The 26,626-nt window shown below is 45.2% G+C and overlaps 1 protein-coding gene across 1 annotated transcript in view; it reads left to right on the top strand.

The window, feature by feature from the left end:
- The window catches only part of FCGBP (Fc gamma binding protein), a 72,994-nt gene that overhangs the window by 140 nt on the left and 46,228 nt on the right, over nucleotides 1–26,626 (top strand). The window contains exons 2-19 of the mRNA XM_077932487.1: nucleotides 1,662–1,712; nucleotides 2,511–3,737; nucleotides 4,551–4,894; nucleotides 5,615–6,188; nucleotides 6,708–7,309; nucleotides 8,606–9,173; nucleotides 10,174–10,763; nucleotides 11,967–12,546; nucleotides 13,150–13,349; nucleotides 14,511–14,652; nucleotides 15,367–15,695; nucleotides 16,585–17,158; nucleotides 17,937–18,535; nucleotides 19,099–19,663; nucleotides 20,866–21,443; nucleotides 22,468–23,038; nucleotides 23,775–23,974; nucleotides 25,071–25,451. Of these exons, the coding sequence (XP_077788613.1) occupies nucleotides 1,664–1,712; nucleotides 2,511–3,737; nucleotides 4,551–4,894; nucleotides 5,615–6,188; nucleotides 6,708–7,309; nucleotides 8,606–9,173; nucleotides 10,174–10,763; nucleotides 11,967–12,546; nucleotides 13,150–13,349; nucleotides 14,511–14,652; nucleotides 15,367–15,695; nucleotides 16,585–17,158; nucleotides 17,937–18,535; nucleotides 19,099–19,663; nucleotides 20,866–21,443; nucleotides 22,468–23,038; nucleotides 23,775–23,974; nucleotides 25,071–25,451 (8,673 nt within the window). The 5' untranslated portion in view covers nucleotides 1,662–1,663. The remainder of the gene's footprint in view (nucleotides 1–1,661; nucleotides 1,713–2,510; nucleotides 3,738–4,550; nucleotides 4,895–5,614; nucleotides 6,189–6,707; nucleotides 7,310–8,605; nucleotides 9,174–10,173; nucleotides 10,764–11,966; nucleotides 12,547–13,149; nucleotides 13,350–14,510; nucleotides 14,653–15,366; nucleotides 15,696–16,584; nucleotides 17,159–17,936; nucleotides 18,536–19,098; nucleotides 19,664–20,865; nucleotides 21,444–22,467; nucleotides 23,039–23,774; nucleotides 23,975–25,070; nucleotides 25,452–26,626) is intronic.

The raw sequence follows: 26,626 nt of genomic DNA, 5'->3' as shown, positions 1-26,626 counted from the left end.
AAAGCAAGCTTAACCATATAGCCCTTGTGTGCGGCTTGGAAGCACAGCTGGTTAGCAATGGCAGACACTCCAGTAAGTCCCTATTTTCCAGGGACAGTCCCGGATTTATAGAAGGCGTCCCTGTTTCTAATTTGATCCTGGGATATCCCACTTTTCCTTATATTCATCAGAGAAATGTTGAAGGGTGTGCAATGGCTGCAGAAAGGCGTGGGCATGTTTTTTAGCATGAAAATTCTATTCCTGATCCAATGCTGGTCTTATCAAATGCTGTTAGGTAGCCCTTGTGTTTCAGAAGTCCAGCTGCCTTCAGCCAGAAATCAGGCATTTAGTGGCACCAGTTCCATGCTATGGAATACAGAACTCTTTCAGCAGAGATTCGGCAAGCCTCCTTGCTGTTAGTTTTCATATGTTTCTTGAAGACCTTTTCATGCCAACCCTCTATTCAGTTCAAATTGTCTTAAGGCGAGCCTGCCATTTTTTAATGAATAATTTTATTGCTGTTGTTTTTGTGGTTTGGACTGCCATTTTTAAATGAATATTTTTATTGCTTTTACACCAAACCCCCCCCCCCTTAAAACTGTTGTTTTTGTGGTGTGGACAGGGTTTGGATCTGGTGCAACTTTATCTTGGCTTAACTTGCACTGGCTTGCTTCCACCAGCTTCCTGCAATGGTATATGTCAGATGGCAATGGTGGTTGCTCGTGAGTAACCAGTCAGGACTCTGACCTGTCTTTTACAGGTTTTATTTTGGTGCAAAACTATTTACAGTGCAGAACCATCAGTTCATGTCTGCCTCAATCGCTAGCAGAATCCGGGAGTGGTCATTTCCGGGTCCTCCCCCAATATAAGAGCTTAGTCACCCCCAGCCTTTTCCTTTCTTCTTTTTGTTTTACACCTCTGCGCAGGGTGGGCGACGGAAGAGGCGTGCTTCCCTCCTGGCCAGGTGCTGAGGCTCCCAGCAGCATCCTCTGGTCCCTTCCCCTCTTCCCCACTGGAGGTGTGGCTTTCCCCACCACAGGAAGAGGAACTGCTTCGCAAGATTTTCGGAGGTTCCCTGTAACCCAACTGCCCTTCTGCTTCCCTACCCTGTTCCGATGGCAGTACCCTGACAGTATATATCTTTTTTCTAGAAAAAGAGGCGCCAGAACTTGTTGACCTTTTTTTACTGGGCGCACCCCTTCTGACTCCGTTGCGCAGCAGGAATGCACCAAAGAGGTGCAAGAACTCAATTCTAGTGAGTTCCAGTTGAAAAAAAGCCCTGTTTTCAATAATTTGCACATTTTTGCAAATACAATGCTTCTTTTGGTGTGTTATTTTCACAAATTTTCCCATTGTTTCACACACTTTCACCTAATGTACGCATTGTTGGGTTGCAAAACTACCTTGCAAAAGCGTGAATTTTGAAACTACCTTGCAAAAGTGTGAATCTGGAAAAGTGTGAATTTTGAAGAATAACTGCATTCCGTATTGTGTATTGGTTCGAATTGTGTGATTTCCACAGTTCCTTGTGGAAATGCAAACAAAATCAATTTTCCCCCCACCCTACCCAGGTAAGACAAATGATCAGAGCAAAAAAGTTAAAGAAAAGAAAAGAAAACTCATACACACACTCACACAGAATCTGCAGATGACCTGAATTTCTTTCTTTTGCTGTTTTGTAGCCATGGCCAGGAGGCTGCTGCTGCTTTTGACCGGACTGGCGCTCCTATCTGGTGAGTTTGGTACTTAATTAACGTGCAGGTTGGCCCCACGAAGGATACACTTCTTGAACTTTGTGTCTATGGAGCAATTGCAGATGCTGACAGAACAGGGACTCATTCAGAGCCTGGCAAATTTCTCTTCCAAAAATCCCACACTATGGCTATCAGACACACAGCCCAATGTATTGTTGGCTGAGTCTGTGCTAATACATGCCACAGGTCATCATCACCTGTACTATATCCTAAACTTTAATCAGTCAGATTTCTGATTTAGGTGGTTCTCATTTCCCCCTGTATTTGGCAAACTCATGTGAGCCTCTCCCACAGAGGAATATTCCTGATCTTCCTGAGATACATTTTCCTTGATATAACCAAATAGCGTTCTTAAAAAGTCCCTCTGATAATTTTCTGTTGATTATCAAGAGAGATGATTTTTTTGGGAAGAAGATGCAAAAGTCAGATCAGTATAGAGTATTCCAAAAGCTATCACACCAAGTGATTATAGCACAGCATTGAGATACTTGCATTGAGAAACTTCCTTCTGGGGTGTAGGGTATCACAGGAAAAGCTGGATATTCTTAGGGATGCTTCATAGCATGTCAATAATGAATAATCATTTATTGAGCTTTCTCAGATGCCACCTCTTTGATATAACCAAATAGAATTATTAATGGCTTCCTTTAATTTTCTGTCTGTTGCAAGATAGGATAATAAAGTACACAAAACTCTAATTGCTGCCACATCATGTGATTAGGGCACAGCATCGAGATACTTGCACTTTACTAATTATCTGTTCCTTCTGCCTTTCAGGGTTCTGTGGAGCACATTACCGTGGGAAGGAATTTGTAACATGCTACCTGCAGAACTACTTGGCAAGCCAGCAAAGTCCTAGGCTTGAGCTGCTTATCACCGGATATCATCCTGCAACCACCGTCACAGTCACAGTGAACAAATCTTCATTCCAGAAAACGGTTTTAGTCTATGAGAAAGATACAGTGTCTGTTGTGGTCCCGACCTCTTTGGAGTTGACGGGGAACAATATCTTTGATGGGGTTGTCAGGATCCAAGCTGACAAAGATATCTTAGTCTTTTCCTACAACTACAAGCTTACGTCAAGTGCTGCCACAGTCGTCTACCCAGTTCATCAGCTGGGCACACAATATTATGTGGTAACGCCAGAAGGGCATCTCTCAAACACTTTCAAGGAATTTGCAGTTGTAGCCTATCAGTTTCCCACTCAAGTCACTATTCACCTGAAAGGGGCCGTGACATTCCAAGGGAAAGTTTATGCTGCAGGGAGCAGGCTTGTTGTTGACCTCAAAGCCTTCCAAGCAATTCAGCTGCAAAGCTCAGTTGATTTGTCTGGCAGCAAGGTTGAATCAGATTCGCCCGTGGCTGTTTTGAGTGGGCACAGCTGTGCCATACAGTTCTCAGAATGTGACCATGTCATTGAGCAGCTCTTGCCTGTTTCCAGCTGGGGCACCACCTTCATAGTTCCTCCACTGTCTTTTCAACCTAGAATAGACATTGTGTATGTCATCGCTTCCCAAAATACTTTGATCCAATACCAGTCTGGGGTCAACCAAGGCTCCCGTCGTGCAGTGGCTGGAGAAATCATGCGGTTTGAGAAGCAGCCCTCTCAGGTCCTTTCCTTATCTGCTGATGTAGGAATCCAGGTCCTTTTTTTCTACACTGGTACCAATAATGGAAATTGCCAGTACGATCCATTCCTCATCAATGTTCCAGCCTTAACAAGCTATTGCACGTCATATCACATTGATGGGATTAGGGACTTTGATAATTTTGCTGTCATCATGGCCAAAACCTCAGTTTCTGGTGGGATCACACTGGAGAAAAAAGTCATTAACAATGTTGAATGGGCACCAGTCCCTGGAACAGAATATTCTTTTGCTCTACTCAGCTTGGGCAAAGAAACCAGTGCCCTCTCTGTAGAACATCCCACCACTCCTTTTGGGCTCTTCATCCTTGGAGGTGCCAAGAGCAATGGTTATGGCTCTGTGGCCATTTGCTCTTGTGGTAAGTATCCAGATCTGTACATATGATTTAAGGTTGTTGTTTTTTGCTACAAATGAGAAGTTTGACTATATAATTAAAGTTTGTTACATCTTACTGAATATCCCTACCCTTGTTTGTGGTTTCTTCCACTTCCAATATTTTCATCTTTTTGCCTTCCAGCATAGGGTGCTATGTTTTAACATTACTGTCTGCTCATTTGTAGATTGTGAAAGAAAGTGGCCCCTTATGGGCGGTAACTGGAGGACCACAGTAGATCTCAATGGACCTGGCAATGGAACTTTAGCTGCCACTATTTCAGTGTCCTAGTTTCCAGTATACTTTCCATATATAGAATAAAGGACTGTAAAATGGTCTAATTTGATGAATTTTGATTTTCTGCCTCCCACTCTCAAATCTGCCCCCTTTTGTCTCAGGTTCCATGTCCTTGCCTGTGTCCTCCAGCTTCTTCTTCATTCGTCTCCTCTTTCTAACTCCAATACCTAATCTGTACCATCCCTGCAGCCATCTTGTATTTCCCTGCTCCTCGTGTTTCACTGTTTCCCAGGGTCTCCTTCTGCCCCTCAGGCTCTCTGAGAAACCTACTCTCCACTTGGATCTTAATTCCAGTGTACTCACACCTTTCCTTTCTTCCTGAGAAGGCAAATTTAAACCATATTGCTTGCCTTATTGCCTGAGCAATCAGAATGTCCATAAGGCAACCAGATAAGTCGCTATTCAGAAGCCTGTTTCCCTTGTTTTGTCTGCCTGCAGCATCCTCCCCTAGTTACTAATGATGCTTGGTTTTGCAATGACACCACCATTGTTCTGTTCCAGACAAACCAGTGTCTCCATGCAGCTTGATCCAGTGCAGGAAGAAGGAGAAGTGTGAAATCATAGGAGGTGATCCAGTGTGTGTGCCAGAGTCTGAATCCAACTGCTGGGCCCAAGGAGATCCTCATTATCACACCTTCGATGGGAAGAAATTTGACTTCATGGGCACCTGTACCTACACTATTGCCAAGACTTGTGGCTCAGATGCAACTCTTCCTTCCTTCAGTGTTGAAGCCAAGAATGAGAACAGGGGAGGAAATACTCGTGTTTCGTACATTGGCTCTGTGACAGTCACAGTCTATAACACCATCATCAAGGTGGTCAGAAATGAGAAAGGCTTTGTGAGGGTGAGAACGAAAGAAATATTTCTATTTCTTTAAAAAAGCAACCTATTTTCCCCAAGAGGTTCTGTCACTTAGCCCATGAGATCTTTTTTTGCAGGGAAGGGGGGAGGGATCTGGACTACAGGGTTCCAGATATTTGCCTGGCAATCCACTCTAGTGACAGCACTGATGGAAAACCTGTGGCCCTCCAGATGTTACTAAACCCCAGCCCTTATCAGGCCCAACCAGCATGGCCAATGAAGAGTCCAACGACATCTGTAGGACCACAGAGGTCCCCCAACTCTGCTGTAATGGTTTCCTTAGCACTGCATTTTCAATTATTCCTTCTTGCACTGTACTTTCCAGGCACAGGTCTGCAGTTAAAAGCTCTGTGTCCAAGCGTTATTTTTTCTTTTTCTTTTGCCCTGGAACTTTCCCTGGGAAAACCTGTGTTTTACCACTGAATCAAACAGCAATTGACAGAAAACTTGCTTTTCATTTGCTCTGATTCGGCAGTAAAATGTGACGTTCCTATTTTACATCCATCTCATTCAGCAGGCTATATAATGCAACAAACCCAATAGGTTGTATCCAACCAAGTTCTACTCTGGGCACACCCCACTGAAATTAATGGACCCAAGTTAGACCCATTAATTTCAACAGGTCTCCTCTGAGTCTGACTGACATTGGATACAATCTACAGTCTTGTTCTGCTCTTGGTTGCATCTGAGTTTTCTCTTGCAGGTGGACAACCTGCGGTTCCGCCTGCCCATCTCCCTCCATGAAGGAAAACTCCGTCTCTACCAGAGTGGGAGCTCTGTCTTCATTGAGACAGATTTCTCCCTGAAGGTCTCCTATGACTGGAACACCTACCTGGTGGTGAAGCTCTCCAGCAGCTTTTATGAAAATGTCTGCGGACTTTGTGGCAACTACAATGGAGACCCCACTGATGACTTCAGCAAACCCGATGGGGCCTTGGCTCCCAACCCCAATGAGTTTGGAAAGAGCTGGAAAGTAGACGATGGTGACCGGTTGTGTTGGGATGATTGCCACGGGGAATGCAAAACCTGCTCCCCGGAAATGGCCAAGAAGTATGAAGGTGAACCATTCTGTGGCTGGCTCATCAAAGGAGAGGATGGCCCATTCAGCAAGTGTCATGCTGTGATCGACCCCAACCCCTATCTGGGGAACTGTGTCTATGACCTCTGCTTGAATGATGGGCTGAAGGAGCTTCTTTGTGATGCGCTGAATACCTACGCAGTTGCTTGCCAGGAAAAGGGAGTTGCGATATCTGACTGGAGGACCCGCACTGGTTGCGGTGAGTGTCCCTGGGTGCTGAGTAGAGCACAGCAGATTTTATTTTCATTATTTGGCTTAAAAAGTATGTTCTCCCTTGTGTCATGAGGTACATAATGTCAAGCCAGGGCATTTCATGCTCTGCAGATCTCTGCACGAAGACTTTTTCACTGAGCCTAGCATTCAGTATTAAGGAAGATTCTTGTCCCCACTATGACAGAGAGAGATGATTTGAAGGGACTCTAGGAATAGAGTGTGACAGCAGAAGCAGAATCTCTATAGTTTTTTTTTAAATTAAAAAATCAGTTCCATGTAACAGCTGAATAGGGATGGGCTAGGAAGGCAAATAGTGGATATATTATTTCACCTGTACTGAAAACTTCAAGGTGAGAATTGCATATGAGGTTATCCTGTTTTATTTCTGCAGTGCTCTAGCAGGGAGTTTGGGCTAGCAGAATCTAGAACACCTTGCTTCCGGCCCGCGCTGTCTTCTAAGCTTTTAATCTTGTGCTATTGATAAGGATCTTGTCTCTTTCGACAGGTGCATCCTGCCCCGAGAACAGCCATTATGAGCTCTGTGGGTCTCCATGTCCTGCCACCTGCAATGACCAAGCTGGGCCCAAGAATTGCTCCTCGATGTGTTGCGTGGAAGGCTGCCAATGTAACGAGGGCTTTGTGTTGGATGCTGGGAAATGCATCCCCAGGTCTGCCTGTGGGTGCGTGTTTGAGGGGAAGCACTTGCTTCCCGGCGAGCACTTCTGGGGAGACAAGACATGTACAAAAAGGTGCTTCTGTGACCCACAGACAAGACAAGTGAGCTGCCAGGCAGTGAGCTGCGGAAAGGGAACGGAGTGTAGGGTCGAGGGTGGCATCCAGAACTGCTACCCAACCGATTTTGGCAACTGCTCTGCCTCTGGCGACCCGCACTACATTAGCTTTGATGGCCGGAAGTTTGACTTCCAGGGCACCTGCGTGTATCAGTTGACTGGGCTGTGTGAGAAGAGGGAAGACCTGGTCGATTTCCAGGTCCTCGTCGAAAATGACCAGCGAGGCGGCCAGTCTGTGTCCTATACCCGGACTGTAGAGGTGAAAGTTTATGGGGCATCCATTGTGATGAGCAGAGGGAACCCTGCAAAAGTCAAGGTGAGTTTGTCATAGAGGTGGGGAACCAAATGCAGGGGCAGAGGAAGGGGGGTGCGGTGGGTGCAGACCACCCCAGGTGTCACCACTGAGAGGGGTGACAAAATGCTGAGCGGCACTCATCATGGGGCCTGCAGCGCACCTGAGCCATGTGTCTCTCCTGGGAGAGTCTCAGTGGCTTGGGCATGCGCAGGCTGCCCAAACGGTCTGCCTGCTGCCTCCCCCCCAGCTGTATGGCAGCTGAGTGGGAGGAGGCAGGCAGACTCCAGAGACCCCGCGGTGCACGCCACCCCTATGGGTGGCTCGCCCTGCCCCTGGGTGTGCCACCCCAGGCACCCAAGCAGCTTCCCCACCGCTGACCATCTCCCCAAGGCATCTCCTTGCTACACTGGCCTTGCTTTGTACCCTCCTTGAGCACTTTTGCATGACTTGAATGTGTCCTTTGAACCCTCATCATGCTTGCTTGGAAGAAAGATATAGAGGCATATATGAGTATGCGTGAAACTAGCCTAGGTACATAGGTAAAATTAGCATTCATTGCTCTGCCCACTTTTGCTTCTGACCCCTCTCACCAGTGGCATGTGGTCCCCAGGAAGTTGCCCGGAAGGGAATGTGGTTCTCAGCCTGAAAAAAGTTCCCCACTCCTCATCTGGAACATCTCAGTTGGAAACTATTGAGAATTGGGGAAGGGAGTATTCTGATAATGACCTGGCATGGTTCCTTTCCTCTCCCTGGCTAGTGCCCAGAAGAAAGATGAAATGGGCTGCCTTGTGTCCATTTTCCATAGCTTTTGAAAAGAAACCATTCTGTGATCATATGAAATCTATTTTCCAGTATTATTATTATTATCTTTTTAAAGGGAAACTTTACGACACTAATCTAGTACAGAGGGTTATCCTTTTTTGGTTGCAGAGGTGAGAGGAACAAAACAGGCAGGGGCAAATTTCCCAGATTGTGTGTTACCAGAAGTTTCACCCCTAACAGAAAGCTAAGATCAGCAAGTGAATTATTTGTGGGAAAATACTTGATACCTAACAGAGAATTTAAAAAAAGTTAAATTGCTCTCCTCCCCGCAAGTGATAAGTTTTGCTGCTGATCCCTGCTCTGGAACAGCCTTGCTTAGTCTTCTGCCTCCCAAGTGTTACTCGTCTCCCAACTCCCACCAGTCCTGGCCAGCACAGCAAAGGGACAGGGATGATGGGAGTAGTAGTCCTAAGTACCTGGAGAGCACCAGGTTGGGGAAACATCATGGATTACAAAGGCACTTCTGAAATGCCCTTTTTTTTGAATGGGCTCTAGGTGAACGACTTGCTGACCAACCTTCCCTACAGCATCGACATCAACAGAATCTCCGTATACAGGAAAGGGCAAGGGGCAGTGGTCCAGACAGACTTCCAACTGACTGTCATCTTTGATGGGATAAGCCGGGTCACTGTGTCTGTGCCCAGCAGCTACCGTGGTGCCCTGTGTGGTCTCTGTGGGAACTTCAATGGCAACAAGCAGGACGATCTGACCATGAAAGATGGCACAGTGGCTCCGCACCCATCAGACTTTGGTCAGAGCTGGAAAGTGCGGGAGGTGCCAGGCTGCAGCAAAGGGGGCACGGAAGAATGCCCTGCTCTGTCAGCCATTGAGAAGAATCAACGGAACCTCAACAAGGAGTGTGGGCTCATCCTAGCCAAGAGCGGCCCCTTCAGAGAATGTCACAGCAAAGTGGATCCAGAAGGATACTTCCAAGATTGTGTGTACGATTATTGCTTCTTTGATGGCCAACAAGCTGTGATCTGCCAGGTCATTGCCAGCTATGCTGCAGCGTGCCAGGAAGCTGGGGTGACCATCTATCCTTGGAGATCGGACACCTTCTGCAGTAAGTGCTAATGCCCTGAGCGGTTTTCTGAAATTTCTCAGATTTTCAGAGTTACAGAGAACACGGTAACCTATCTAAAATGACATGCAAATATATCAATGCTTATTTTTCTTCTTAAAGTATATATTCAAATTTTGTCTCTGTACCATTTCAGGTAAAACTTCATGTAAAACTTTTCCCAGCTGAGAAAGTCTCATTGTTCCCCCCCCCCCACCCAAGTGATGGACAGACCTGCCCACTCTCTCAGTTTCTTAGTTTTTCTAATTTGAAATTCAGCTGTCCACATTTCAGAAGGAATCTGCAATTTTTGAAAGCGGGGGAGAAATCCCCATTAAAATTTGTCAGCCTTTTAGTACCAATTTCTACTTACAAACACATTTTTGCAAGTAATTTCCCCATAGATAATGTGCTTTGGTATGCTATTTTCAAATGTTCATTTTAATGGCCATTTCCCACCAAATATAGGCATTTTTTGGAAATACTAGTTGGTTGGAGAATTGCACTGCGATTTTGGAAATTATGAATTAAGCAGTTTCACCTTTAAATGAGAGCCGAATTGTATTTCTCCCACATCCCTATTTTCTCCCAGTCTAGGCATTCAGTTCTTGTATGATCAGAGGCAAAGAAAGATGGGACTTCTGTAAACCAGGTGGGGGCGTGTGTGCAGTGTAAACACACACACACACACACACCAGGCTACCATTGAAAAGTGGGGATTCCAAACAGGTATAGAAATAGGTCAAAGACCAGCTCTCGGTTGGAAAGCTGTCCATGTCATATTTGGGAATCAGGAGTGGAAGAGTGCTGTTGTGTTCATGTCCTGCTTGTGGACTTTCTGTAGGTATCTGGTTGAGAGCAGAATGCTAGACTAGATAGGCCTTTCATGCGATCCAGTAGAACTTTCCTTATGCTTATAATAACCCCTTTCAGCATGCCACCCTAGAACATCCTGGCCCTTTCCTCCCTCTCAATGTTTCTTTGTACTGGTTCCAATCGACAGGTCTTTCCTGCGCTCCGAATAGCCACTACGAGCTCTGTGCGAGAGGCTGTGCTCAGACCTGCGGCAGCTTTTATGCTACAGTCCCTTGTTTGGCTACGTGCCACGAAGACTGCGTGTGTGACGAGGGCTTTTTGCTGAGCGGCGATCAATGCGTGCCCACGTCCCGGTGCGGCTGTCACTACCAAGGCCACTACTACCCGGCAGGAGAGACTTTCTATCCAACCTGTCAGGAGCGTTGCATGTGCCACGCTGGGGGGAGTATTGGGTGTGTCTCATTCTCCTGTGGCCCCAATCAGGAATGCCGGTTGTCAGATGGCGTCCGGAAATGCTACCCTGTAGGCAATGCCACCTGTTCTGGTTCGGGTGACCCTCACTATCTCTCCTTCGATGGACGGGCCTTTGACTTCCAAGGCACCTGCACCTATACCTTGGCTACGGTTAACACAGGCAACCGGCTCTTGAGATCCTTTACTGTCAATGTGGAAAACGAGGCCTGGGGGAATGGGAAGGTGTCTGTTACCAAGATGGTTTCTCTCTCAGTCTACGGCATTACACTTACATTACTGCAGAACAAGCAAGGTCAAGTGATGGTGAGTCCAAACTATAAGGAAAGGGCAATTGGATGGCCATCTGTCAAGGATGCTTTAGTTAAGATTCCTGCATTGCAGGGGGTTGGACCAAATAACCCATAGGGTCCCTTGCAACTCTAAAATTCTGTGATTCTATGATTTTTAGCCATTCATCTTTTCTCTCTCTCATTAAGACATTGTCTTTGCTCAGTCGTTCAATTAGTCCTAAATGAATCTAAGAATTTATGTTTGGTTTCTCTTTCTTCTTCTTCAGTTTCCCCATATTTCCACATTTTTTTTAAAAAAAGAGAATCCTGAAAATTTGTCTACATTTTAGTGCAATATAAATTGCAAATTTATCCTAATCTAATGAGTTTTGCATGCAACTTTGCCTAATATACACATTGTGGCAAGTAATATTTCCTACTTCAGTGCATTCTTATATGTCAGGGGTTTACCTCGCCTGGGCCAGTTCACTCCAGCGGAGATCCCTCCGTGGGATGGAGTGTGCGCGCATGAGCATGCACACCCACGATTTCCTGCATCTGCATCTGTGCAGACACAATTTCTGGTGTCTGCATCTGTGCAGATGCGATTTCCAGCATCTGAGCATGAGCAGACGAGATTTCCGGCGCCTCAGAAGTGAGTCACCGCGCTAGGCTGCACCAGTTTAGCGCAACATGCGGGGACTAGCTGAGCAGACGGCTCGGTTTGGGGGCAGCTCGTGGGCTGGTTAAATGACCCCTGTGGGCTGCTTGTGGCCCATGGGCCTTAGGTTGCCTACCCTTGCTATATGTCATTTTCACTAATATATGCATTTTTATACAAACATTACTTTGCTACTGTATATGCAACTTTTGTACATGTTACTTGGCCAGAGACCTGCATTGCAAAATTCAGAAAATTTCAAGGATAGTGGTGTTTTGGTTCTCATATGGTTTCAGAAAATGTAAATTCACGTTTAAATGCAAACCGAATCAAGTTTGTCCCCCATTCCTATCTGGAGGTTGAGAAGGGTGACAGCAATGAAGGTGGAGTGAGGGCAGAGCTAGCATCCTCAAGCACACACACTCTTCCTCACATGCCCTTTTCAGCACACCTGTTTCAGGTTATCATCACTGAGAGGGCTAGGATAAAATATGTTCCTTCTAGGAGCTTTATGGTTATCTTTCCACTGCGACCTCAAAAAACCAACCCTTCTCAAACAGGAAATCCTTCTTGCAGGTGAATGGCTTGATCTACACTGTCCCTATATCCTTGTCTGCTGGGCGGATCAGAGCCTATCAACATGGCACAAAAATCCTGATAGAAACTGACTTTGGTCTCATTGTGAGCTATGACCTGGTTTACCGTGTGACAGTCACAGTCCCAAGTACTTACCAGAGTGAGATGCGAGGCCTCTGTGGGAACTACAACGGGCAGAAGGATGACGACTTCCTGCTACCTGATGGGAGCACAACTTCCAATGCAGGTGACTTTGGTGCTTCCTGGAAGGTTCCAGTCCATGGGGCAGCTGGATCTTGCTCAGATGGATGCTCTGGAAGCAGCTGCCCAGTCTGCGATGAAAGGAAGAAGGAGATCTTCAAACAGCGCCACTACTGCGGGATCCTCACTGCGTCTGATGGCCCCTTCAGGGCTTGCCATGGAAAGGTCGATGCCAACGTATACTTCAACGACTGCATCTATGACCTGTGCATGGGCAACGGGGACAGCCAGATCTTGTGCAACAGCATCCAGAGCTACGTATCTGCCTGCCAAGCAACTGGAGTCTCTGTCGAGCCTTGGAGGAGCCCTTGCTTCTGTCGTAAGTACTGGGGATTGAAAGTTCATGGGGACGTGAAATGGGAGAAGAGAAATGGGAGCAGAATCTGAACTGGTTCCATGTCACTTTGGGGCTAAACTAGAGGGGTGTGCTCATTTGCAAAGCCCTAAAATGTCTCAGGCTCTACAGAGACTGATTTCATTTGACCTTTCCAATTACACGTGATCACCCTCTTGACTATTTCTGACACACCAGCTACGAAATTGTTTGCAATGAGTTCCTGCCAGAGCCAGAAGTCTAAGGTAGAGGTGGGGAGCCATTTTTCAGTCCTGGGACCATGTTTCCTTCTTGGTAACCTTTTTGGGTCCATATGCCAATAGTGAGCAAAGCCAGAGCAAAAATGGGTGGAGCAATTGATGTTATTTGTTATCTTTGTACAGTGGGCCAGTATCTATCCCCAATCTTTTATACCCCTCTCTATCCTCTATCCAGGAAATTAAGAAGCATGATCAGAGTTCAAAGATACATTCTAGCCAGGAAAAAGAACTAGTCCCTCTTTTGGATTTCACATGCTGTCTTTCACAACCATTTTAAGAAGCACCGGGGTTCTTTTGGTCTAATATCTTTTTTTCTTTTCCAATTTAGCTATGCGCTGCCCTGCCAACAGTCACTATGAGATCTGCGCCCAGCTCTGCCCCACCTCCTGTGCCAAGATCACAGACCCTGCACCCTGTCCGAAGACTTGTGCTGAGGGCTGCCAGTGTAATGATGGTTTCTTCTTTGATGGTGTTGGCTGTGTCCCCGCAAAAGACTGTGGGTGCATAAAGAATGGACGCTACTACAAGGTAGATGGTCTTCTGAACCTGATTTTCCTCTCCTCCTTTTAAAATTAAACTACATTTTTTTTTATTTTTACTGTCCCCAATCATTATGGATCAAGTTGTTTTTATCTGCTTTTACCTCTGTGCTTGCTCAGTTTCACATTCTTTCGAATCACAAGTCACAAGCTGCTGTGATAATTTCTAGGACTTAGGGAATTCCACAGCCTTTGAATAATTGAGTCAAGTTGTGTGTGTGTGTGTGTGTGTGTGTGTGTGTGTGTGTGTGTGTGTCTTGAGGTGTGGTTTTCTTTTGTAATCTGGAAGTAACAAAGTCCTAACAAATGAACTGCCCTTGTTATGAGGAGGTGCAGCAAATGGCAGAATAATGAATTTTTAAATGTAAGGATATGACAGAATTACTAACACCATGTTTATATATGAAACAGAAGAGCCAAGACCTAAAGCCTATCTAATCCAACATTCTGTTCTCAGCACAGAGGCTAATAATAATAATAATAATAATAATAATAATAATAATAAAACGTTATTATTTATACCCCACTCATCTGGCTGGGTTGCCCTAGCCACTCTGGGCAGCTTCCAACACACATAACTGTTTAAGAGGTGCTTGGAAGCTCAATAGGCCTCTTCCTTAGTTGCAGAGTGGCTCGGGAAACCCAGTCAGATGGGTGGGGTATAAATAATAACTTATTATTATTATTATTATTATTATTAGTAGTAGTAGTAGTATTAGTATTATTATTAGTATTATTATTATTATCATTATCATTATCATCATTATCATCATCATCATTATCATTATTATTACAGTGGTACCTTGGTTTATGAACTTAATCTGTTCCGGAAATCCATTCTCAAACCAAAACCGTTCTTAAACTGAAGCTCGCTTTCCCTACCAGCCCTGGTGACTCTGCCAATTAATGGGTTTCTCCTTGAAATGTGATACCTGTTAATGCTTTCATGCCATCATTTGTTGCTTCAGAGCATTTAGAAGCTGAAATGTATTCGTAAATAATGTTATTGACTTCAGGTCCAGTTGCAACAGAGAACCACATTCAGAACTCTTGGCTGGATGCTATTTGCCACCTACACCTCCAGTGTAGATCTGATTCTGTCCTAATTCTGTTGTTGCTATATTTTATTGTTTTCCAAATTTCCCACCAGCCCAATGAGAAGGTTCTGCTGAATGCATGCCAGGAGATCTGCCACTGCATCCCAGGTCTGGGAGTGATTTGTGAGGCCCACAACTGTGCTGCCGATGAGATGTGCAAGATCCAAGATGGAGTCATGGGTTGCATTAATAAGGGTAAGGAGAGATTAATTAAAGGACAAGATGAGGAAACTGTGACCCTTCAAGGTGACGTCATTGTCCCTGACCATTGACTAGGGCACAGAGCTGCTTGTAATATGAGTCCCTTTGTCTTTAATATGGTCCTGCTGCCCAAGTAGTGGCTTTTGAAAGACATGGATAGCTCAGTTGGTTAGAGCATGGGGTTTATAATGCCAAAGTTGCAGGTTCTATCCCCATATGGGACAGCTGCATATTCCTGCATTGCAGGGTGTTGGACTAGATGATCATTATGGTCTCTTCCAACTCTACAATTCTATGATTCTATGACTTATCCACACTCACACACATCTATCCTCTACCCAGACAATCAAGAAGCATTTTCAGAGTTCAGGGAGATATTCCAGACTGATAAAACTGGGACAGGAAGTGAGGGTTATGTGTTACTCTTGCCTTTTCTGCTTCTCCCTATTGCCATGAGGCCATCATGGTACTATCCATGTGTTCTTGGACTACAGCTCCCATCAGTCCTGACCACCTGCCATATTGGCTGAGGCTGATGGGACCTGGAGGGCAACAGCATCTGGAGGGCACCGTACTGCCATACTGGCTGAGGCTGATGGGAACTGGAGGTCAACAGCATCTGGAGGGCACCGTACTGGCAACACGCAATTAGATATTCACCCCAAATTGCATCTAGCAATCACTCACATTTCACCCCTTTCATTCCAGATCCATGTAAATCCCTGAAGTGCCGAGAAAAAGAAACATGCAAGATTGTGAACGGCCAGGCCAAATGTACCCCTAACTTCTCAGGAATTTGCTGGGCCTGGGGGGACCCACACTACCAAACCTTTGACAAAAAGAAGTTTGATTTCCAGGGCACTTGTTCTTACACTATTGCCAAGTACTGCGGGAATGATGCTACACTGGTGCCTTTCACTATCGATGAGAAGAACGACAACAGGGGCAACCAGGCTGTGTCCTACGTGCGTCTGACCAACATCTATGTCTATGGGTACAAGATCTCCATCCACAAACAGGAAACTGGAAGAATCCGGGTATGTTAAATAGTCAGGGGGTAATGACCCCACTGAGTGTAATGGAATTCATTCCGATATATAGCCAGAGCCCCAAAGTTTAAAGTAGCATTAAAGAGTAAGGGGGGGTCTATACATATGTCAGGATGGAGAAGAGAAACAAATGATTGCAAATCAGATTGCTATACCACTCTGAATGACTGAGGTAATGACCATCATGCTATTACGTAACTAAAAGGCCCTCACTATCCAGGAGTCCTATCTCATTTTCCTTTTTTCCCTCTATAATTTTTGTTAAATTTTCTGTTTTACAATTTTAAATACTCATTTTACATCCTTAAGATATCATTGACTTCCCTCCTCTTTCCATGGTTCATTTTACATATCATAAATCCCTGCATACTTTACAAAAAACTATACCATTCAGTATTCCATTATTGCATCCAACAAAACTTATTTACACAGCTGAATTTATCTTAATGCTGCCAGCATGTCCTATCTCATTTTCCTGAGCTTGTGTCACTGTGGTGAGGGGTGAGACAGTGGCAGGGTTGGTGCAGTGCAAATGCAACAGCAGAATTGGCTCTGCTGGTGTGTTTGCCTCACTACATCCTCGCTGGTGCCTTGCCTCTCCCCCTTTTGAAAAGCCATAACAATGATGGTGATGGGAGCCACAACTCCTTAAGTGGTAACAACACAATTCCTAACCATGTCTGCTGAGATACAAGTCCGATTGAATCCAGTGGGACTTGCTGCCAAGTAAGTGGGGTTATATGGCTAGGATCAACCTGGCTGTACCTGTTTCCTGCAGTTGTGACTACATGGGATTGTGTGGCACAATCTCCAAAAAGCCTAAGAAAATCAAAGGAATTATTCCTGTATGTGTATTGTCTTCCCTTTCTGCCTCTAGCTGAACGACAACATTGTCAGCCTGCCACTGACTCTTGAATATGGCAAGATCAGGCTGTACCAAAGCGGCACCAATGCTGTCCTGCAAACAGATTTCGGCCTCCAAGTGACGTACGATTGGAAATGGCACCTGGTGATCACTCTCCCCAGCAGTTACTATGGGACCATCTGTGGGCTGTGTGGAAACTTCAACCAAAACCCTGCAGACGACATGGTCTTTCCCAATGGCACCAAGGCTGCCTCCATCATAAGCTGGGCCAGCAGCTGGAAAGTCAAGGACCGGGACCCCTTTTGCTGGGATTATTGCCGAGGGAATTGCCCAACATGTGATGAGAGCAAGAGGGCGCTGTATGGAAAGGAAGAGTACTGTGGGCTGATCAGCAAAACCTCGGGGGGGCCCTTCAGAGAATGCCATTCCATAGTGAATCCAGATGACTTCTTTGACAGCTGCATTTATGACGTGTGTCTCAATGGAGGAGCCAAGAACATCCTTTGCCAGGCCTTGGAGGCCTATGCTAAAACCTGTAGGAAAGAGGGTGCCACCATATATGATTGGAGGACAGCCTCTGGCTGTGGTGAGTACTTTCCCTTTATACACACAATGTATGTAATGACACCTATGGCTTAGAGTAGCAGTGATTATTAATAGTCCACAGGCCTTCAACTTCCAACCCTCCACAAATATCTGACGCCACACAAAGAGGCAGGGAAAGAAAGCCACAGTGCACAAGATAGCCGCTAAGTGCATGCTTTTTCATTGCTAAAAGCATAAAGAGGAAAACCTCGAATGAGATACCCTGTTTGCTTTGTATATCAGTTTGTGGTTGAGAATAGCTGTATCTGAAGCAAACAAAACCATGAACTATATCACTCCTCTAGCAGCAGAGCTTTGTGAATCCCTTTGGCTATTGGAAAGAATAGAAGCATGGCTGGACCAAGACATTTTGCTACCTGAGTCATAAGAACACAAGGTCTAGCATCCTGTTTTCGCAGCAGCCAATCAGATGCCCATAGAAAATTCACAAGTAGCCCATGAGTGCAACAGCACTCTCCCTAATTCAGAGTCCCAGCAAAGGGTATTCAGAGGCATTCTGTCTCCCACAGTGAAGGTAGAACATAGCAACCTATTCGCCATGAATTTGTTTAATCCTATTATTGTTTAATCCATCTGACCGTGTGGCTGCTGGACCTTATGTCACCCTGGGAAAAGGATAGTATCTTTCATGTAAGTGCACTTTTAAACTCCCAGTGTTCCTGCTTCCACATACAATATCAGCAACAAGAGCTCTTGCGAAGTTGAGACTTCAGCACGTTTTATCGGTTTTTAAATTCCTGATGTTCTCCTCCTTACAGCCTTGCCGTGCCCTCAGAATAGCCACTATGAGTTCTGTGGCAATGCCTGCCCTGCCAGCTGCTCTGACCGCACGGCTCCCTCTTTCTGCACACAGCCATGCGTGGAAACCTGCCAGTGCAACGATGGCTACGTCCTCAGCGTCGACAAGTGTGTGCCTGTTGGGAGCTGTGGCTGCACCTACAATGGGCTCTACTACAAACCCGGAGAGGAATTCTGGGCTGATGAGACCTGTGGTTTCCGCTGCACATGTGATCCCACCCTGGGCTTTGCGGTGTGCAAACCAGCTGGCTGCAAAGCCAGTGAGCAGTGCACTGTGGTCAATGGAGTCCGGGGCTGTTATCCCGTAAGCACCGCTACTTGCTCAGCAACTGGGGACCCTCACTATACGACTTTTGATGGGAAGAAATATGACTTCATGGGTACCTGTGTCTACCAGCTGGTTGGGCTCTGCTCTAAGGACCCGACTCTCAGGCCTTTCACTGTCAATGTAGAGAACAACAACCGAGGCAACCCAAAAGTGTCTTACACCAAAGTGGTGACATTGAAGGTCTATGATGTAACCGTGGTTATGAGCCAGGAGCATCCGCGCAGGATCCAGGTATTGACACAGGAAATTGATGTATGTATGTATGTATGTATGTATGTGGAGATTCTTTGCGTCCTTTCAGGACCCCTTGGGAGGGTGGCTGAGGCTCTTGGAATAGTTTCTGTATCTTTGGACATTGTAGCCTTAACTACCTGGGCTCTTCTTATGCAGAGTATAGGCTACGTAACGTAGAGATGTTGCACAGCTACAATCACAATTCATTGTGGATTATATGCAGCTGGTGGCCCACTGAGGGCTGTCAATTGGAGCTCCTGAAGATGGAATTAGGCAAAGGTGGTTTGTAGTCAGTGAGAGCAGGATCCCCAGCTGCTCAGCAACAGTGAGTTAACCTGCTTTTACTCTGAAAGAGTGCTTTAACAGTCAATCCTTCTTCACAGAGAACTCTGAGTATAGCGGTTCCCCAACAACTTTCAGCAAACTCTGGCTTCCAGGATCCTATTGGAGAAGCCACAATTGTTTAATGTGCTATCATACTGCTTGAAATGCATGGTGTGAATGTAGCCTTCCATTAGATATGGCTTTACGGTAACAATTCCTGTTGCATCACATTTCAGGTCAATGGCATCTTTGTGAACCTGCCTTTCTACCATGAAGACAAGATAAAAGCTTACATCAGTGGGAATGAGGGCGTCATCAAGACTGATTTTGGCCTGACAGTAGCCTTTGACTGGAACACCAATGCCAAAGTCACTGTACCCAGTACGTACGCCAATGCCGTTTGTGGCCTCTGCGGCAACAACAACTTGAACCCCAATGATGACTTGACCATGAAGGATGGGAGTCATGCATCCAGCATCTCCCAATTTGCAGAGAGCTGGAAAGTTGGAGAGGCCCCTGGGTGCACACCGGGTTGCACCACCGATTGCCCGCCATGTGGAGATGCGCAGAAAGAAACCTACAAGGGCGACCAGTACTGTGGCATCCTCATCAAAAAGGATGGGCCATTCTGGAGATGCCATGATGTCCTTGACCCAACACCCTACTTCACAGATTGCGTCTTTGACACCTGCCAGTATCATGGTCAGCATAAAATTATGTGTGATGCCATCAGCGTCTACGTGGCAGCATGTCAGGCTCTGGATGTTGAGATTGAAGAATGGAGATCAAACTCTTTCTGCAGTAAGTGTTGCCTCTCGAAGCTTCCATAAGTCACGTCATCTGTTGTTGACACTGACTGGCATTGGTTCTCCAGGATCTCAGTCAGGGACTTTTCCCAGTCATACCTGGGGCTGCTGGGGGTTGAACCAGCTATTATTTGCATGAAAAGCACATGATCCACCACTGAGCTGCACTCCCTCCCCTAGTTCAACTTTAGGGATGTGCATGAGTTGAAGGGAAGTGCTGCATAAACTTGACATTCATCAAATTTTGAAATGTGAAGTTTGCAATTAGATTCTTTTCTCCCTAAATGTATTTCAGCATTCATCAGAGTTTTTGAATAGGTACCAGATCATTGTATAAAGGCAAATAGTAACAGGCTCCTGCTGCTCTCTCTTCCTCAGCAGAGACAAGGTCTTAACTCTTATGGTCTGTTATTCAATGTTAGTCATGCTCAAAGTACACCGGTTGAAATGAATGAACATGACTAACTTAGCTTTATTAATTTCAATGGCTTTATAATGAGTAAAACTTAGTTGGATACAGCCCATAATGCTTAAGATTTTTATTTTTAAAAAAATACTCTTGGATTTTGAAAGACCAGTTGGAATCTTTTTGTTTAAGCCTCTTGACTTGTCAGCAACATCTATGACTTGATACATACAGGTCACATCAGAGCTAAGATTCCCCTGAAAAAATCAGTCAGAATCCAATCTGCATATAGCAATTTTGACATTAGATGTGAAGCATTTTGCATTTACTGATCTCCACATTCAGATTGAACATTTAAGTGTCAAATTCATTTTACCCTTGATAATTCAAGTAGCGGGGTTTCACATCTATCCAATTTTAAATGTTGATCCTGGAGAGGGGCAAGGAAGCTGTATCATTCTTAGTCTGAACCATCCAGGCATTTAAAATGCTGTAACATCTCTTAACAGGCTTCGTTTTGAATTTATTCAGCAATTTCAAGTGCTGCAGGGCAAAGCGATATGATGATGATGATGATGATCAACGAGATACTTCTATATTCTCAAACTATTCCATTAATGGATTTAAATATGAATTCAGATGACAGCCTTCACTAAAAACTAACCAGTAGATGGCACTGCATAAATAGAACAGGCAAAAGAGTCCAGCAGACCTCTTCCTGTCCATGTCTCTGAAACAACCTCTGTCCTAGCTTGAAATTCTCCACAGTCTGTTTTTGTCCTTTCTTCCAGGCCCTGCCTGCTCACCCAACTCTTACTACGAGCTCTGCGGAAACGGCTGCCCTGCCACTTGTCGTGGTCTCTCGGCTCCTGATTGCTGTGAGATGTCCTGCAAAGAAGGATGCTATTGCAACCCAGGGTTTATCTTGAGTGGGGACCAATGTGTCTCCATTGGCGATTGTGGCTGTGAGCACCAGGGCAACTACTACAAGAAGGGAGAGGTTTTCTACCCCGGTTCCTCTTGCCAGAAACGATGCCAATGTGCAGACAATGGAGTTGTCCAATGCGTGGACTTCTCCTGTGGGCCCCATGAGGAATGTAGGGTAAAGGACGGTGTCCACGGCTGTCATCCTGTAGGGTCTGGCACATGCAGTTTGGCCGCAGGCTCCCACTACCTAACTTTTGATGGACGGGCCTACGACTTCCAAGGAACCTGCACCTATACTTTAGCTAAAGTTGTCGGTGTGGGTTCTCAGCTGGCAAACTTCTCAGTGGTGGTGGAGAATGAAAAGTCTTTTACCAAGATGGTTGTGGTCTCTTGTCATGGATATACCGTTGTCATTGAGAGGGCAATAAAGTGGAAAGTCAAGGTAAGTTCTGTTCTGGGTTTAGCCTCTTTGAATTAGAAATGCCAGCAAAGTTCACTAGCATTTTCTACAATTGCAGGAGTCCCTGGGAGACCGTCGTCTCCCAATGTCCACTGCACCCCATCTTACAATCTGGGTTTGTCTCAGTTTCTCATTTTTTCCAATATTAAATTCAATTCTCCATTTTTTTCTGCAGCAACCTGTTATATAAATGCTTTAAACAATAAAACATGATTTTGAAATAAAAACATGCAAGTGATAAACGCTGTTTACCTTCCCACTGGAGTGGTACCTATTTATCTACTTGCACTTTGACGTGCTTTCAAACTGCTAGGTTGGCAGGAGCAGGGACCGAGCAACGGGAGCTCACCCCGTTGTGGGGATTCGAACTGCCGACCTTCTGATCGGCAAGCCCTAGGCTCTGTGGTTTAACCCACAGCGCCACCCGCGTCCCTACCTTTAGGTCTTTAGTGACTAACAAATTACGATTTGCCCTGTAGTAACGGTATTGTGTGGTCTGGCTCTGAGATACTAGTTGTGCTGGTATTTATCGTACGTTTTATGCTTGCTTTTGTCTTTTTGAAGGAAATTTATATTTAAAATGGTTTTAATATTATATCTTACAGTGTATATCCTAATACATTTCTATCTTCTATGCAAAAAAGGCCTGTGGATTTGTTGCCCTAAGGAGACAGGATGCTTGAATCCACTTGAATGGCACAAACCTAAATTTCTGCTGTGTGTTTGAATCCTTGAATAGTGGGAGTCTAGAGGAACCCTTAATTTGTAAACTGCTTCGGGAGGCATTCTATTATTATTATTATTATTATTATTATTATTATTATTATTATTATTATTATTATTATTATACTGTCCTATACACACAGGTATCAGGGCGGATTCACAGAATAAAATCAGAATATAAAACCATAAAATACATTCTTTGCCTGAAAAGTGGTATCTAAATCCATTAATTTCTGACAATTTTAAACTGTGTCCATGGTCACCTTCTCTGTGGTTAATGCAGGTGAATGGAGAGCTCTACACTCTGCCCATGAAGACAAAGGATGGGAAACTCTGGGCCAACCAGGAAGGCAACAATATCATTGTCCAGTCCAACTTGGGTCTCCAAGTCCTTTTTGACACCTCCTCTTATGTCCTGGTGTCTGTCCCCAGTAACTATCAGGGACTTGTCAATGGCCTATGTGGCAATTTCAATAAGGACAAGACTGATGACTTTACTCTACCCACGGGGGAAAGAACCCAGAATGTGATCGAGTTTGGGGCCTCTTGGAAGATTCCCATTGATGGTATCAGATGCTCTGATGGTTGTGGAGATAAATGCCCTGTCTGTGATGCAACCAAGACAGCACCGTACCGACCGGAGAGTTCCTGTGGAATGATCCAAGCCCAATCCGGCCCCTTCAGGAGCTGTCACTCCGTGGTGGACCCTGCTGAATACTTCAACCACTGTCTGTATGACATGTGTGCAGCCAATGGTGCCGGAGAAACTCTCTGTAGGAGCATCCAGGCTTATGTAGCTGCATGTCAGGCTGCAGGAGTTACAATTGGAGCCTGGAGAACAAACAACTTCTGCCGTAAGTTTGCAAAGCAGGAACCTGCAGTTATTGTTATTTATTGTTATTTATTAAATTTCTATGCTACCCTTCAGCCGAGGATCACAGGGTGGTTTACAATATAAAAACACAAGAATATGTAACATAGTAACCAATAACGACAATACCGCCCCACACAGTTTAAAAGGCTCTCTCTCTCTCATCCATCCATCCATCCATCCATCCATCCATCCATCCATCCATCCAGTTATATTGGCCAACAGATACTTCAATGGTATCTTTATTTGGATCCCATAGAAAATAAGCTATTTCTTTAAAATTAAATAAATAAAAAGCTAATTTCTTCAGCCTCTGTTTGTGAAGATGCGTTGCCTATAGAAAATGGTTTCACCTTCAGCATTTAGATCAGGGTGGAGAACCTCCAGCCCGCAGGTCAAATTAGGTCCACCAACACCCTTCCCATTTGGCCCGTGAGGCCATTTTGGTCAAGCCACCTTTGCCTACCCTACATATACAAAATCAGGTGTGGGGCAGGCATAGGTGGGGCTTCCTCAGGTATGGGTGGGCAGGTTTCCACAAATTTTAAAAATGGTGTTTTATTGAACTTCTATTTTATTTTGCCCTTATCATACACCCTAATGAATATAGGTGATCTCTCCCCTGCCCCCTAACTTAAGAATGCTTAGCTAATGCTCCGTATGTGTCTGGACCATCACTGCCTCCTTTCATCACTTGTCTCCTCTCCCTTCCTTTTCAGCTCTCACTTGCCCATCCAACAGCCACTACGAGTTGTGTACAAAGACCTGTGATTTCACTTGCACCAGCTTATCCACTCCAGGCCGGTGCACAAAACAATGCTTTGAAGGTTGCCAGTGTGATTATGGCTACCTGTTTGACGGTGACAGGTGTGTGGCAGTGGGGAACTGTGGCTGTTCCCATGATGGGCGCTACATAAAGGTAAGTACAGTGAAAGTGGTGGTGTCCATGAGTAACACTCTAAGCAAACCAAAAGAGCTAGTTTGTCTAACCTCCTTAGGATGGCCGCTCATGCATTGGCCACCAGAAAAAGAAGACACGTCTGTGGCACCTTCTCATGCTCACCCTAGGGTCACATAGAGTAGACGAGGAGAAAGGGTTGCTGAGAAAGGCCAAGCCTGCAGAGTGATGGAGAGAGAATGAGACAAGTTGGGGAGAACCTGTGGACCAGCAAAGCTGATGGAGCAGAGCAGGAAGGGACATAGGGAAACAAGTGCAATATATGAAGAGAGAACATAGCATAGTCGGGGTTGAAATTGATTTAATGCTAATTTAAGTAAATGTGACCTCTTTTAGTATCTATTTTATTATCTGTTTATCATTTATGTAGCATTGGCATACCCTTGTGGATATAGTTGTATAGTTATATGTTGTTGTTTAGTCATTTTGTTGTGTCTGACTCTTCGTGACCCCATGGACCAGAGCACGCCAGGCACTCCTGTCTTCCACTGCCTCCCACAGTTTGGTCAAACTCATGCTGGTAGCTTCGAGTACACTGTCCAACCATCTCGTCCTCTGTCGCCCCCTTCTCCTTGTGCTCTCCATCTTTCCCAACATCAGGGTCTTTTCCAGGGAGTCTTCTCTTCTCATGAGGTGGCCAAAGTATTGGAGCCTCAGCTTCACAATCTGTTCTTCCAGTGAGCACTCAGGGCTGATTTCTTTCAGAATAGATAGGTCTGATCTTCTTGCAGTCCATGGGACTCTCAAGAGTCTCCTCCAGCACCATAATTCAAAAGCATCAATTCTTCAGCGATTAGCCTTCTTTATGGTCCAGCTCTCACTTTCATGCCTCACTACTGGGAAAACCATAGCTTTAACTATACGGACCTTTGTCGGCAAGGTGGATTAGTTGTATAGCTGCATGTTTTAAGTACTTTGGGTCCGTAAATATACAATTTGAATGTTTGCTTGCAAATGGAATTCTAGTAGCAATCATATATAATTGTGCATTTTAATTTTTAATTTAACCACACTTTTCTTATCTCCCTCTCCCTTTTCTGTGTTATAAATCTTCCAGGCTGGCGAGACTATTGTTTTTGAAGGTTGTTCAACCAGCTGCACTTGTCGCCCAATGGGCCAACTGGTCTGTGAGGGAACTAGCTGCCAGTTAGGAGAGATTTGTCGCCTCCACAATGGTGTGCGTGGTTGCAGGGGGCAGGAAGGCGAATGCATCATCGTCCCTGGAGCACGGTTGACCTCCTTTGATGGTGTCTCTGGGGGAATCCTTTATGAAGGAGCTTACGAGGTGGCTTCCCTTTGCAATGAAAATGACCTCTTTTGGTTCAGGATCATAGCAGTGGTCAAGAAATGCAACGAAATGGATTTGCCATCGGTGTCAATAATACACGTATTTTTCCAAAGGATGCTTATCACTGTAAAAACAAACAAGGAGGCATGGGTAAGTTCCAAAGGCAGGCTCTGGGGTCATCTCCTGTGTAGGTCATACATAATAAACATTACTGACTTCAGCCCATTGATTTCAGTGGGCCTGCTCAGAGAAGATGCTAGTTGGAGACAATCCATTATTTAATTGTTTGTTCATTTTCTGCATTTATGTAGTGAAATTTCATTAAAATTCTCTAGGTAGCTTACAATATAGAGGTAAAGAAAACAAATAAAAAAAACATAACACCAATAACTACGTAAGATAGCAAAAACCCAAAAGTAAGCCTAAATCACCTTCCATTGTAATTACCTCACCCATGATCTCTCCTGGCTATGGAGGCTGCAATACAGCTCCTTGTCAAGGGTGCAAGGGAGCCTACAATAGGTGTGCCTCTGGCCCTGGTCTAAAACAGAAGTGGAAAATCTGGGGCCCGGAGACAAGATATCACCCAGGCCTCTTGGTATGGCCCTTAGTACTCGCTCCAGGCTACTCCCATAGCCATACTCCCATAGCCCTCACTGGTCTGCTCCATTCCATTCCCATTAGTGCTTTTGCTTGGTTGGAATGTGCCTCTGAGCTGTGATTCTACCTCTTGCTCACCTGGGCGAATGGTAGAAAGGTTTGCATGTTTAAAAGGCTTACTTTTCTGTGGCTGCGATGTATCCTACCGTACAAAGGTAAGAATTGCATGCATTGATCTGCCCACTTTATTCCTATGGCACTGGCTGCCATGTAGCTCCCAGGATGCTGCCATGAAAGAATATGGCCCTAGAAAAGCATTCCTCGCTCTAAAGGATTATGAATAATGGACAATATGAGGACAGAAAGAGGGGCGGTGGTTCAGGGCCCAGCTATCGGGAAGTAGACGGTGGCGGAACAAACCAAAGTTGTACAGCAGTAAAAGCAAAGACTGAAAAGGGTACAGTGATACCTCGGGTTAAGTACTTAATTCGTTCTGGAGGTCTGTTCTTAACCTGAAGCACCACTTTAGCTAATGGGGCCTCCCGCTGTCGCTGCGCTGCTGTTCTTATCCTGAAGCAAAGTTCTTAACCTGAGGTACTATTTCTGGGTTAGCGGAGTCTTTAACCTGAAGCCTCTGTAACCTGAAGTGTATGTAACCTGAGCTACCACTGTACTGTGTTCTGTGGAGGAAAATTGTCCCTGGGGGGTTCAAGTATGGAGGCTCA

Source organism: Podarcis muralis, chromosome 7 (genome assembly GCF_964188315.1).
Source record: "Podarcis muralis chromosome 7, rPodMur119.hap1.1, whole genome shotgun sequence".
Classification (NCBI taxonomy): domain Eukaryota; kingdom Metazoa; phylum Chordata; class Lepidosauria; order Squamata; family Lacertidae; genus Podarcis; species Podarcis muralis.
This window is presented reverse-complemented; position numbering and strand designations above follow the sequence as displayed.